This window comes from Eubalaena glacialis, chromosome 2, assembly GCF_028564815.1.
Source record: "Eubalaena glacialis isolate mEubGla1 chromosome 2, mEubGla1.1.hap2.+ XY, whole genome shotgun sequence".
Classification (NCBI taxonomy): Eukaryota; Metazoa; Chordata; class Mammalia; order Artiodactyla; family Balaenidae; genus Eubalaena; species Eubalaena glacialis.
In genome coordinates this window covers 186,561,286-186,576,136 of record NC_083717.1, presented here as the reverse complement: position 1 = coordinate 186,576,136, position 14,851 = coordinate 186,561,286, and the positions used below count along the sequence as shown (strand labels likewise).

The 14,851-nt window shown below is 48.9% G+C and overlaps 1 protein-coding gene across 1 annotated transcript; it reads right to left on the bottom strand.

Moving 5' to 3' along the window:
* Positions 1 to 9,960: 9,960 nt before the first annotated feature.
* TCL1B (TCL1 family AKT coactivator B) lies at positions 9,961 to 12,598 on the bottom strand. The gene is made up of 3 exons (XM_061181503.1): positions 12,437 to 12,598; positions 10,204 to 10,374; positions 9,961 to 10,014 (listed from the first exon to the last, which is right to left on the bottom strand). The coding sequence occupies exons 1-3, from the start codon at positions 12,596 to 12,598 to the stop codon at positions 9,961 to 9,963; spliced, it is 387 nt and encodes a 128-aa protein (XP_061037486.1).
* Positions 12,599 to 14,851: the final 2,253 nt, after the last annotated feature.

Below are 14,851 nucleotides of genomic sequence, written 5' to 3'. Positions count from 1 at the left end.
ATGTCTTTAGAAATATACTAATTCTGAAAGATTCTCCCCCATCTTTTTATACCAAACAAGTTATCTTGAACTAGTCCAGTTAAGTCATTGTCAGTGAGTGAGTCCTCCTAGTTTTAGTGAGTGAACCTCCTAGGGCAAACACAATTTATAAATTGTAGTGAGAAATTTTCCAAGAAAATGCTGAACATTCAGAGTTTTGAGGTGAAAAATCAATAGCCCTTGAAACTATTAAATGGAACATTTCAATAATATGGGAGAGCTCTTTGCAGTTCTCAGTAATCAAACTTATAAACTCAACTTTGTCACCTGGTCCAGATGATACGGGACTTTATACAGCAGCTTCATCGGTTAAGATGCCAGTTACCTGGGCCCGTGGACTTGGAGAGCCAAAAAGCCTAAAATCTAGGGAACTTTGTGCTGCTCTGATTGGATGGTGCCTCCCCTCAACACTGGCCTCATCAGCCCACCAACCAAGGGCACCAAGAAGCCATGTCCATTTTACCACCTTTTTGGTTGGATTGTACTGGGTTAAATATCTGAGTGTCTCATTCCTACTGATCCTATGACTCTTGAGGGCCATGGATAACCATAGTAAGTCTTCATCCTGGAAGGGACACACACAGATTTAGCATATCTTATAGAAGAATAATAGACTTGGATCGTAATTTGATAATCCCATCTGGTTCATTGTGAAATCCCCTGTGTTTGATGTGGTATGTTTGTCAGCTGCGGCACCCCATCCTTTTAGACAAGATTTAATTTAGCTCGACCACCCCCCCCCCGACCTCCATATAACACTTCACTATCCCTCCAGAGATTTCATGGGGTCACACATCTGCCCATCACCCCTTACTTCAAGTTCTAGCATCTGCTGATTTTCCTTGCTTTATGGGTAATCTCCCATCCATCCCATTCCTGTTCCATGCATATCACCCCACCTCCCACTGGGCACCGCTGTCATTCCTTTACCAGAGGGCTGCAGGTGACAGACATTGGGGGCATGCTTGGAGTTAAGTTTGAGGATTTGGGGAGGTTTTTGGTTCAACACTCAGATTATGCTTTAAAGTGGGCTATTGAACACTCTGGTTTTGAAAAGCCCCTTAGCCATTGTTAGAGCATTACCAGCCCCTCCGCACTAAGCCCATCACCTCATCTTTCTGGGCTCCTCCCTCCTTCACAGACCCCCCCCTCCCTTCTTATAACTAATCTTTGAAATGCTAACATTCTTACCTTATTATGCAGAAGAACTTGGTTCTGTTTGACTTGGGGCTAGCTTTTCTGAATTCAATGCCCCATCAAAGTGTTTTGCTAAATAAAGGATGAACTATTCCAAGGAGAATCTCTCCTAGGAGGCGGAGCTGCTGTGGTTAATTTCGGGTTTTCTATTTTCTTTCTTTTTCTGCTTCCTTTCTTCCTAGTACACCTGCTCAGAATGTTTGAGTTGGGAAGGGAGGGAGGAGGGGGAGAGAGTTCAACTGAACAGGACTCATCAAGGAACACTTTCTGGAAATCAAGTGAGACTCGGGTCTGCTGAGAAATGTCCTGGGGTGTTCCAGGAGAGGGCCAAGGCCAGGAGGAGGGACTAAGGCTGGCCCAGGACTGAAAGCAAGCCTGCTTGACTAAGTAAGAGCCATTCTGAGAACCTACCCCTCAGGGATATATTATTATAATGATGCCTCCTTTACACACAAGAAAACGGGCTTAGAGGGATTACCTACCTTGCTCTAAGTGAACAGAGCTAGTAAGTAGCAGACCTGCATTCAAACGCAGGCATCCTGGCTCAAGTCCATGCTCTTATTAGTCACCGTGATGTTGTACAGACTTGGAAACAAACACGCTTGGATGGAAGCCCGGTCCACCTCTTACTCGGACCCACAGTAAAATGTTTCACTTCTCAGAGCCTCAGTTTCCTCACTGTAGTAAGACAGGTGCGTTGAAACCTATCTCAGAATGTCATTTTGACTATTAAATCAGCTAGAAGCTGGAAAGTGCCTGGCACATAGTAGATTCGATCAGTTGTCATATTCCTCCTTTATGAAATTTTCTGTGTTGAGTGGAAAGTATCATTAACAGCGTTCTTAAGGGGAAACAATTTAAAACTTTCTAAGACAGTTTTACCTTATTAAAAAAAGGAATCATAAAAAGTTGAGGGACAAACCAGATGTCAATACCTGTTATTTTTATTAATATAATTTAAACAGGAGGGGAGGAATGACTTGGTCGTCAGCTAAAGAGACAAAAATATTGCAAGAACAATACAATTTGCTCTATTAAGAAAGAGTCAAACAATTGGTTTATTTGAGGGGCTCACCTTAAAAAACATGACATATATAATCACAAATAATTAGGTCGATTTTTGCTCCAAGTTACAGCTGCCTTTTTTAACATTTCTACTTCCCTTGGAGACTGTTTAGCAGGGTGACAGGCACCCCCATCCCTGGTTGCTTCAAGCTACCTAAGAATGAATTTATCCAGGTGTTAATACCACAGAATGAAAAGGTAAACTTGAAATAAAACTGTATTGTTAGCTTTGTAGCTACTTAAAACACAGGTCTTTGTATATAGAAACAAAAGAATAAAACTTGTGTATTAAGCCCTTTCCCTGTCACGTTTCTAGAAATCCTTTTAGACAGAGATTTGTAAGTATCGCATCCTGACTTTTCGTTAATCCCAGTATTCTTTAAATGTACACAGCCACAGGAGTCTCCCCTTATCTGTGGTTTCGCTTTCCATGGTTTCAGTTACCCACAGTCAACTGGGGTCCAAACATATTAAATGGAAAATTCCAGAAATAAACAATTCATAAGTTTTAAGTTGTGGGCCATTCTGAGTAACTTGATGAAATCTCACACTGTCCTGTGTAGAACAATGAATCATCCCTTTTCCAGCATATCCCGGCTGTTAGTCACTTAGTGGCCATCTTGCTGATCAGATCAATTGTTGCAGTATCACACTGCTTGTGTTAAATAACCCTTATTCTATTAATAATGGCCTCAAAGCACAAGAGTAGTGATGCTGGCAATTCGGATACACCAAAGAGAAGCGGTAAAGTGCTTCATTTAAGTAAAAAAGTGCTTCATTAAAAAAAAAAAAAAAAAAAAAAAAAAAAAAAGTGCTTCATTTAAGTTCTCAATAACGAAAGAAAAAAATCATACCATTAAGCTCTACAGTAAGAAGGAATCTTCTATCCATGAAATTGTGAAGAAGGAAAAAGAAATTCGTGCTAATTTTGCTGCTGCACCTCAAACTACAAAAGTTAGGGCCACAGTGCATGATAAATGCTTAGTTAAGATGGAAAAGGCATTAAATCTACAGTAAGATATTTTGAGAGAGAGACCACATTCATATAACTTTTATTACAGTATATTATACTTGTTCTATTTTGTTATTAGTTATTATTGTTAATCTCTTACTGTGCCTAATTTATAAGTTAAACTTTATCATAGGTATGTACATATAGGAAAAAACATAATATAGAGAGAGTTCAGTACTAACCGTGGTTTCAGGCATCTACTGGGGGCCTTGGAGCATATCCCCCATGGATAATGGGGGACCCCTATCCTTCAGTTCCAAGAGGCTCGGTGTAATTAGCCCAGACAGGCCTGGATGCAGAGAAACCAATGAAGGCATCTAGGGCAGAGGCCGGCAAACTTTTTCTGTAAAGTGTCAGATAGTAAAGATTTTTGGCTTTGTGGGCCATAAAGGTCTCTGTTGCAGCTACACAACTGCCATTGTTGTGTTGAAAGCAATCACTGGCAATACATAAAGGTGAGCATGGATGTGTGCTAATAAAACTTTATTTATAAAAACAGGGGCCTGGTGGCCCATAGGCTACAGTTTGTCACCCTCTGGTCCAGGTGGGAAATAGGAAGATGAAGAGCTACTGGCAGTGAAGATAAGTAGGTGGAGAACCACCTGTAATTATTTTTTGGTGGGAGGTTGCTTTTCAGTTCTTTAATATCAACTTTAATTGCACAAGTGAGACATAAGTACATTTTCCTTGTAAGAAAATTAAACATTACAAATTTGACCACGCCCCAAACCCAGGTGTACTAGCTGCTATTTTTTTTAAATATTTACTTATTTATTTGGTTGCATTGGGTCTTCCTTGCAGCAGGCAGGCTTCTTAGTTGTGGCTCGCAGGCTCCTTAGTTGTGGCATGCGAACTCTTAGTTGCGGCATGCATGTGGGATCTGGTTCCCAGACCAGGGATCGAACCTGGGCCCCCTGCATTGGGAGCATGGAGTCCTAACTACTGCACCACCAGGGAGGTCCCCTGACTCCTATTTTTATTTCTAGATGTATCATCATAGTCCTTTTTCTCTGTATTTATACTTACATATACCTGATGAACTATGTGGTATCATTTTATGAGGTTTTTTTGCAGGGGCAGGGGCTATATGAATGGTATCCTGCTAAAGGAGTTTTCACACCTCTCCCCTCCCCTCGCCTCTCGTCTCCCACTGTTAAAGAGACCTGGCACTGGCTGGGCTTCCTTGGCTTTTGAGGGCAGCGTGTACTGCACTTGAGAATGCCGCTCTGCTCCACGTAGCGGGGAACCCGGAAAACTGCCTTCGGATCTGCTGCATCACTTGATCCTGATGGCAGGACAGATCCGTGGCAGAGTCCTCCCTTGCTCTGGGCCCCACTGCAAGCAGGCCATGTTCTAGCTTGGAGGAGATGTCCTGTCCTGCCACAAACCACAGGACCCTAAAACTTCACTGAACCTTCACGGGGGGGTAACTCCTATTTCTGGATACACATGTATCTTATGAGGGCAGCTGGGGTGCTGACCACTTCCTGCTCATCAGGTCAAGTAGCACGAAGTCTTCAATACAGTGACCAGCACAATGCCCTGTGAAATACCAAGGGTCAAGGTCCCTGTGGACTTACTGTCAGTGGTGGTGTTTTCTAATGTTTGGTCATTATCTTGTATTTGTTATGTTCTGTGTGGTTATAAATCATTTGAGGGGAGCAAGGCCACCATGATGCACAGCCCTGGGGGCACCATTCCCTCACAGTATGAATGGGTGGTGTCCCTGGGGTTGTGCACCTGGGCAGCCAAAGATGGTGCCTTGTTTTCTCAGCCATTTGCCATCTTTAAGAGGAAGGTTATATTTCCTTTTTAAAACTCCTTTTCTCATTCTCTGCATCAGACACTTTTCTCTCTCTTCCAACTGGCTGCCTTCCATCATGGACCTTTTGGACTGCTTCTACTTAGTTTTCTTTGCTGATTCTTTCTCTGTCATGCTAAGAATCTGGCATTTTTCTTTTTGCTTGTCATACCTGTTCTGTAGATCAGGGATCAGTAAACTATGGCCGGTGAGCCAAATCTGGCCTGCTGAACGTTTCTGTAAGAAAGGTTTTATTGGGACACAGCCATGCCCATTTGTTGTGCGTCTTGCATGGCTGCTTTCATGCTACAATAGCAGAGTTGAGGAGTTGCTACAAGGGCCACATGGCCTGCAGAGCCAAAAATATTTACTATGTGGCCCTGTATAGAGAGTTTGCTGACCTCTGCCCCAGATACTTCTCTCTTCTCCTCTGGCAGCAATGACCTCTGATGATGACTTCCCAACCTATGAATTCAGCCCAAAACTTTCTCTAGACCCACACATGTTTCCAGGGCATTTCAACATGGATACCCCACATGCATCTGAAACTCAGTATCCCAAACCCAACTCATGGCTTTATTTACCCTGGATCTCTGCCTCGCCTCCTTGCATGTTCCCAACTCAGGACCCCGCTGGCCAAACCACGACTCTGAGCCACATCCTGTCTCTAGCTTTCCCATCCTCGTACATCTGCTCAGTCACTAAACTTTGTCCTTTTTCTCTCCTCGGCTGCTCTTGCATCTGTTCGTTCCTCTCCATTCCCATAGACTCTGCCTGGTGGGGCAGAGGAGGAGAGCAGGATGGGGAGCTGGGAGACCTGAGCTCCAGCCCCGGCTTTGCCACAGCTGACTACGGACCGGGACACATTGCTGAGGCCCGAGTTCCTCATGTAGAGCAATAGAGACAGCGGGGCCTGACCTGCCTCCTGGGCTTGCTTTAAGGATCAAGCTTTCACATCAGATTGTTTCACCTTGAATCTGTAACATAAAGTGCTGTGAGGATGGCAGGGCATGGTGTAATGGTGAGGATTCTTCTACCCTGCTTCTTTCTCCAGGCAGCCTCCCCGGATCCCCCAGCTGCCTGACACCCGCCCCCTCCTTCTCTTGACACACTTTGATAGGCCTCACTCGCACTCAGCCCTGATGCCCGGTCCCCTGGGTATGTGGTCAGTCTCTGTGGTCAGACTGAGCCCTGTGAGGGCAGGGACGAACTCCTGCCCATTTCTCTTTCCTTCAACTCAGCATAGGCCTGGCCCAGAGCTGAGGTTCTGTAAATGTTAGTGGAACTTGGCCAAATGCCCTCAAGGAGCTCCCAGGCACGAGGAGAAGCAGACACACAGATGAGCAACGTGGCCGGGGCAGAGAGATCTGGCGCATAACATCTAATCGTTCCCACGGAGGAAGATGTCCAGTGGGAAGGGGCTGGGAAGGGCCAGGCCTGGGCTCAGCCAGGATGCAGGCATCGCAGGATGTGTGCCCAGCGTCTGTTCCCATTGCTCAGTGCGTAGGCAACGAGGGTTTCAAACATGGCCCCTGGTTTTGGCTGAGTGGAGGGAACACTCCTACAGACAGCATCCTTCATGGTCAGTGATTCTGACATACGAGGCTCCTATGCATACTAATTAAACCACCTGTTGCTGCCCATCATCCTTTACAAAAAGATATTTTTCCCTGTGTTCTTCGGGACAACCTCTCCTTTGTTCATCACTCGAAGTCATTAACATAATCCCTAGTAGCTGGTTTCAGTCTTCAGCTCTGGGCAGATGCAGCTGAGAACTATTTTCTCACCGTGCACCAAAGCAAACTGTCAAGAGTTATTAGATCCAGACTTCAAGGAGCCCACACCACAGATCCACACCCCACTGATGGACGCATGGAAACACACATTCAGGAACCACGCAGAGGATGGAGGAGACCACGCTGAGGACTTCGAGCTCGTGGGTGTAAGCGTGGTGTGGCGCTCCTGGATATGCCCCGGGAGTGATCTTAAACATTTCCATGTGCTTGTGCTCTCTTTGTTCTCTCACGTGCCAAGCCTCTGTCCTGGATGGCCTGAGACAGCTACCTCCTGGAGGGAAGGGCAGACTTAGACTTTGTTCCAAGGACGTGGAGAGAGATCAAAGGCTTTTGACATTTGCAATTGGATTCCGCAGCAGGACAGCACCCTTGCCAGACAGGCTGCCATCCTGTGAAAGGATTTCCAGATTTTTCTTGTCCTCGAGCATATTAGCAGCAGAGCTCCAAGACCTAGGAGAAGCAGAGGAGAGCCTGCTGCCTTTCCTGCCCCAGAGTCGGGGCAGGAAGGGGAGGGAGGGAGGGAGGAGGGAAGTCTTGCCCAGTATGTCTCCTAGAATCCTTCCTTGTGTGTGGCTGGGTTGCAGGCTGCATCCCACATGCCCCCACCCATCTCAGGCCAAGGGGAGGGGAGGGCGAGCTGAGGGGAGGAGGGTTTTCTGAAGAGCCAGTTTGTCAGTTCACAGGAGCTTCTAAGTGGAAGGGGCTCGGCCCAGCCCCTGCTCTGGGGTCTCCCTTTCCTTAACCACTCTTCCACGGCGGACTTGAGTTGTGACCATGGCGCTCCCTCCCCTTCCCTCTCCTGCATGCATGCAAGCGTTTTTCTAGGGCAGTGCTTCTCAACTGGGGAAAATTTTGCACCCCCCAGGGGCGGGGGTGGGGACATTTGGCAATCACAACTTGGTGGGTGGGTTGGGCAAAGGGCTACGACCAGCACTGTATGGGCAGGGACCAGGGATAGTGCCAAATATCCTACAGTGCACAGGACAGCCTTTCATGACGAAGAATTATCTGGCCCAAATGTCCACAGCGCTGAGCTTAGAAACCCTGCTCTTGGTAAATACTCTAGGTATGGCTCTGTGTGCCATTTTAAAATTTGATAAATGCTTCTGAATTGTCCGCCAAACCTCCAGGGTGTCTATAACAATTTTCTTTTCTTAGGGAGTTCTAGTTCTCTCTGTATTCTGTACTCTAGTGCTTTGTATCTAGTCCTGATATTTCCCACCCTTGCTTTTTTAGCATCTTGTCACACAGAAAATGCTGAATTTGAGAAAGTTAATTGTCTCACACTGTCTTTTGCTTTCTCTGTCTTGTTTAAGGTGTTTTCTATCCCAAGATCATGAACATATTCCCCTGTGCTTTCTTCAGTAATTTTACGGATTCATTTTTAAGGTTAGGACTTTAATCTGTTGGTGATCTCTTCCCGTGATGGGTGTGAGGGAACGAATTCCCTCATCTTGCCGTCACCAAATTACTGCCCTGCACTGCATCCACGCCGTCCTCTTCCTCCCTCTGGTTCCAAGGGCAAGACCCGTCGGGGCCCCGGACTCTGCCTCACCCCTCCCCGCTCAAGGACTGCTCCCTCTTCATCCAGGACATGTGGGGCATCACCCCTTGTGAAAGCTCACGCCTGCTACTGCTTCTCCTGCTGCAGCTGCCACGGTCTTTGCCTTTTCATAGCCCAGCCTCACAAAGAGCCCACCCTCCACTCCCTTACCCTCTGCTGATGTCCTGCTGCTGAAATGGGCCAATCCCAACTTCCTTCCCTGCTTGGAAAAACACTAAAGGGATAATTACAGTTCTACCTTCAGTGTCAGCTGCCGTGTTTCTACACTAGGAACCAGTTTAAGATAAGCTCCGATTCCGCACAAAAGCTGAAAAACGAGCCATGAAGTTTAATCACCCAGCACTGGGAGGCAACCCTCAGCATCACTTCCTGGGGCTGGTGGACTGATGAAGCGGGAGAACCACAGGCCAAATCCATCCCTCCACACGCCCCTTGTGCAGATGGGCTAACTGAGGCTCAGGAGCTGACAGCCTGCCCAGCACTTGATCTACTCTGGGCCAAAGTGTCAGCAGAAGTGACATCCAGGGCGCATCTGAGTCCCAAGTCCAGACCTGGCACTCTTCAAGCCACTCCCTGCCTGAGGCCAAGCAGAGCCGAGGGCAAGTTTCCAATTTTAGGCTGCCCTGGAGGCCTGGGGCTCTGGCTGGGCACTGGGTCTGGTGGGCATGGAGGGGAGGTGTTTGGGGGAGTGGCACCTGGAAGATCGGCACGAGGGACACAAAGGGGGAAGAGAAGCCATGGCAGGTCACCCTGAGCGCAGACGGAGGGAAATGGGAAATGCAGAGTGGACAGGGGGCCCGCTGCCTCTGCCCCCGCCAAGGAGGCCCCGGTAGGTGTGCAAACCAAAGAGCAAGTGCATAAAGATCACAGGGCCAGCAGGGCCTGGGCGGAGACACAAGGTGACAGTCAGGGAACCTCAGAGGAGCCGGGCGGGCAGCCCGTCAGAGCAGGACCAGGGGTAGGAGGGCAAGCCCCACTCCAGGCCCTCAATGCAGTTCGAGCTGCTGCCGGTCTCAGGAAGAAGGCTCTGTGGGTCAACACAGGGTCCCTGAAGGCCACTGCCATTGACTGGACTTGTGGCGCCCCAGTGCCATGGTCGGACCTAGAGATCCACGTTCACTGGATCCAAGCTTGATCACGGCTATTTCCAGGCTCTGTGGTTTCAGAAGGGAAATCATTCCAGCTTTCAGAGCCTGTTTGCTCATCTATAACACAGGATGTTAATATGTACACCTCAGAGAATTCTTTGGAGAATTAAATGATGACCATTATTCAGTGTGTTGTGAACATACTAGGGGTCTGTCCATGGTGGAAATCACATCCGCTGGGGTTGGGAGGGGGAGTAAACGGGTGGCTACGTAAGAAAAACTCAGGGAACAGCCTGAGGGCAAGGTGACCAGCGTTGCCTTCCTGTAAAGAGGAGCGTCCTCCTGGCTAGTGTCTGCCGTCCACATTGAGAGGCTCCAGGCCTGACATCCCAGCCCCGTCAGCGGCTCCCACTTGGCAGACGTTTTAGGATCAGCTGCTCCGTGGAGCTGATCTGCAGAAGCGGGGAGCAGTGATCAGAGCCCCTGGGAGATGCTCTTCTATCCAAATGAAGCAGATGGGAACACGGGTTTGTGGATTCAGGGGCCCGGGGAAGGGATCCCTCCCATCCTTTGCCCCACTTTGCACACCTACAGTCACTACTTAATGCCCATCCCCCTCACCTGGGCCACCATGCACTTGCCTGGCCATGGTCCACTATTTCCCAGAGTCTCGAATCCGTTGCTTGGTACCTTCGCCCGGGGTAGAGCTCCCACTTGAGGGGCAGCCCGAACACGAGCAGGTGGCTGGGGGACCTGGGCGTCTGGGGGTGCACTGGCATCTGCCACATGTAGACTGTGATGCTGATTTCATGCTGAAGGGACCAGAGAGGAGGGGGCACATCAGGGATGGTTGAGCTGCACACACACAACCAGGGTCCTGGATCCCCCGGCCTAGCTGGTGGGCTGCCCAGACCAGAGGTCGATGGGCATGCTTTTAGAATCCCACACCCAGAGCCTTGGCACTATCACTTGGGGGTTTTCCTTGGACTAGTTCTCTCCAGGCCTCCTCTGTACCATCCTCCCACTGACCTGCACCCCACTCACCCCACCACACCCTGAAAAGTTAGCCTCTGTTTCCAGCCTGTCCACAACATTGGGCCTACACAGATTACTCTCTTGGCCCTCTGTCTTGGCCACTTCCATAGTTTTAAAAATTCTCTTTTTAAAAATAAGATATCTAAAAAAATAAATAAATAAAAATAAGATATCCATAGACCTCAGGACCTGGGAGTGATGGGTTTTCCCTTAAAAATATTTTGTAGTTTTGATCATGGCCATCACTACTTGTTGTGAACATTAAAAGAAAAAAAAAAATCAGCCAATCCAGAAAGGTATAAAAATGAGGGAAAGTCACCAGACAACTGTAACCAAAGCTCCATGTGTTTTGCAACTAAATGGAAAGTTCTTTACAGAGTTTTCTATCAGAGTATTTGTCTTTGTGCTGAACATTTTTCCGACCTAAGAATCTAGCCCTTTATGAGTCATACATGTTGCAAGTTATTTTTCTCAGTTTGTTGTCCTAACTTTATGAGCTGGGTTTGCGAGAGGGATATTTTTAATTATGTGGCAAAATCTCTTTCCCTTTGGATTCTGGCTTTAGATCAGGTGTCAGCAAAGTATGGACCCAATCTGGCCCACCACCTGCTTTTGTAAATAAAGCTTTATTGCAAATAAACAAACACTTCTTCCTTTGTGTGCTGTCTTTGGCTGCATTTGCGCTACAAGGGCAGAGTTGAGTAGTTGCTATGGAGCCTTTACCATCTGCAAGGCTGAACATTTTTACTATCAGACTCTTTACAGAAAGTTTGCTAATCCTTGCATTCGATCAGGCTCAGAAAGCCATCTCCCATCCTAAGACTGCATGTGAAAACCCAGATCTACTATTAATAACCATTTTAAATTGTGAAAACAATGCTCAGGCTCCAGGTTCCCCTCCCCCACTCATGGCTAAGTTATTTGAAGAATCCATTCTTTTCCCATTGAACACTTTTGTATGCTTTTTAAAAACTTACTAAACTGTTTTGTCCAGAATTTTCTGCATGCTTTATTGGGTGGTAAAGACTCAGTGTTCTCAACCAAAAATTTTCTGGATTACCTATTTGAAGATTGCTAGGAAATGTGTTATATTGTTTAAAATGACAGTGAATTGTTTATTTAATACCTGGATAAGTATTTACCATATTACCCTGAAGTATTTATATTTTATCCCTCAAAGATGGGCTGTGATCCAAACCCCTAGTTTAGGGCAGCTGTTTCCAATCTGAGTGATCATCCTTATCACCTGGGGAGCTTTTAAAACATAAAGGGTCTTAGACTCCACCCAAGGCTCCTGAATCAGTTTCCAAGGTGGGATTCTAGACTGTGTTACCTCTCAAATGCTCGCCCAGGCCATTCAGATGGAGAGCTGTGTCTGTGACCTCCACAGAGGTAGATTATTCCCATTTTGCAGATGAGGAGCCTGAAGCCAAGGTAAATTTTATACTGTTGGCCCACCTGCTGCTCTAGGTTGCAATGCTCTTGCTTGTGCTTGTCCTGTCTCCTTTCTGATCCTGGAGAACTCCTACTCATCCCGCAGAGCCCACCTGAATAGCCACTGGATGTGTGAAGCCTTTTCAGCATGCACTAGGGGCAAGACTAGGCCCTGAGCTACCTCTCTCTTGGCCTCCCCACGGAGGACTGCATCATCTCCTGTAGATAAGCTCTGCCTGTGGCCCCTCCAGGCAGGGGCTCCTGGTCAGCACGCTCAAACCCACACAGGCCGAGTTTTCCAGCGCCAGTGAGAACTGCATCCTCATTGCATAACATGCAGGGCCCCCACGGGCTAAAGTCCATGTACCATCCTTCCGCTGCCTCCCCTCATGCCCCACGACTCACTGTGCTGCCAGGGGAGCCCCTGCCCCAAGCTCTGTGGGAGGGACTGATCCGCAAGGCCACAGTCACCCAAGTCCTTCCCTTCTCATCCTCGTAGATGCCAGGCCTCTGGAACCACAGGCAGCATGGGGGCGACCCAAGGGGCGGAGAAGCTTCTGCTTCCATTGCAAGGCTGTGCCCAGGGCAGGCCTCGAGGCACACGTGGAACCTCCCAGGTGTTCAGCCTCCTTAAGTGGACTGGCTCCCGAGTGGGGTGGGGCCGGTGATCCTGGGGGCGGGGCCAGTGAGCCTTGGCAGGGGCTGCAGGGACCAGCGAGCCCAGGTGTGAGGGTGCGAGGGGGGAGAATAAGGGGCAGAGCCAGAGCGGGGAGGAGCCCCCTGCCTCTGGGGGCAGGCAGGGGCGGGGCCACAGAGCAGGAGTCGGAGGAACGGGGCCCACCTGCCTGGAGGTGCACGGACTGGAGTCAGGAGCCTCAAGGGCCGGCGGATAAGAAGCTCCCCAGGTACAGAGCCACCCCAGACCTCTGCGCAGGGGCAGTTTGTTTCCTTAAGATCAACACTCCCCTGCTTCCGGTGATTCCTCCGCAGCCGGTCCCTGGCATCCTCTGCTCTTGCCAGGCCTTATGCAAACCTCCGAGCTCCAGATTCCGAGCTGGCAGGGACTGCCCTGATCTTCCCCCCCCCCCCCCCGCGGCCATCCCTTCAGCAGGACCCCATTTGCGAACCCTTGGGGCAGTGAGCTCAGTGGATTCTTGCCCCCGGAGATAGCTGGCCAAGGAACCTCCTGGGCAAATCAGGCTCCCTCTCCTCAGAAAATGAGCCAGTGCCCCAGGGGCATTTGCACTCGGGATGGTATAAAGTGTGAGGGAAACCAGGCCACAGGAGGGAGGGTGTGTGGCCATCTTGCGCACCCTATCCGTGACCATGGGGTCCAGAGCACCCGCCTGGCCTGGTCATCTTATTAGCTCTGCTTTGCCAGGAGGCCACAGACACAAGAGGCAGGCGCATGTGGTCAGCACCCTGGGCTTCTGATGAATGCAACGTGAATATGGTCATTTTCTTGTTGAAAGTGTGATTCTTCTTATTCATCTGAGACAGCAATGAATTGACACTGCTCCTCTGGGAAGGCTGGCGTGAGTGGCACATAGGATGCCTGCCTCCGAGGAACTCACTGTGCAGCTTCTGGGGGGGGCCTGAGCCTCTTTTCACAGCAATTCCACCTCCTTCCCTGGTGTTTTTCCTTCTGTCGTGGGATTGGAGTGGCCCTAGGAGACAAGGGGCATGACGGTCTTGAATAACACGATCACATACATGGAATCACATACCTCTTTTACCATATTCTATTGGTTAGGAGCAGGTCCTGCCCACACTCAGAGAGGGTGACCGATTATACAAGGATGTGGATATCAGGAGTCAGGGCTCAAGGGGCTTCCCCAGAGCCTCTCTGCTGTAAGCACCAAGCCCACTGGGTTACTATGAGGATGAAATGAGATGGTGTATAAATAGCAGTGCCTGGCACATAGTGAGTACTCAAAACATGCCAGGCAATGGCTATGCTCCCAGACTTGTCCCCTTCCTGAGCAAAATCCATCAGTCCTCCCTTTGTAGCACTAATGCAACTAGTATTCATCTCTATCCTCCATATCGCACGTACGTATGAGTGTTCTCAACCTCACTCCAAGATGAGCAAGTATGTGGCTGTTCGTGGGGTGGGGCCAGAACTGGTTAATACGTGCCCAGCATCTATGCCACATCAGGCACTGTACATGTGTTATCTCATGTATGTCTCCCAACAACTCCATGAGCTGGAGACTGTCATCCCCACCTCACGCCACTGAAAATGAACAGAAGTGCTTCACTGATCACCCTTCTCATGCCACGTGCTCCAGCCCGGGCCCCCTGGACCTGCACTGAAGGAAGACCACTGGCGGGCGATGAGAACAGAAATTTGGACCCTTGTCCTTCAGCTGGCCTTTGTCCATATCATGTCTGAGATACAGCAATGTTTCCTGGCCAAGTGTCCATCTTTGGTACCTGCAATTTGAAGGATTCACTCTCCGGGGTGGGTATCACCAAAGTCTACGGGAAGCCCTTTGATCTCTCCAGGATAGGTCCGGGCAGAGCCTGGTAAAGACAGTGTAGTCATGCCTGGACCCAATGCTATCCTCCTCCAGCGGAGGGCGCCCTTCACAAACCTTAAGTCCAGGTGTCCTGGTGCTGGGGCACTCAGCCTAAGGGGATGATTCTAGACCACAGATGGGCACTGAGCAGGACTTGGAAGGCTGGGTCTTGGTCACCAAGATCTCTGCATATCCTGCTCATCTCCTCCCATGTACTGAGCCCAAATTGGCCAAGGCAGGCAGGACACTGGAGGCAGATAGCCTGGAAATAGCATGGCACAGATGGGGTTGTTCACCA

Excerpts from the sequence above, each read along its gene's own strand:
- TCL1B (XM_061181503.1), bottom strand. The coding sequence starts at position 12,598 with ATGGAAGCAGAAGCTTCTCCGCCCCTTGGGTCGCCCCCATGCTGCCTG. Across the intron at positions 10,375-12,436 it reads GGGGCTCCCCTGGCAGCACA|CATGAAATCAGCATCACAGT; the intron begins GTGAGTCGTGGG and ends TGGTCCCTTCAG. Across the intron at positions 10,015-10,203 it reads AAATAGTGGACCATGGCCAG|ATCAGCTCCACGGAGCAGCT; the intron begins GCAAGTGCATGG and ends CCGCTTCTGCAG.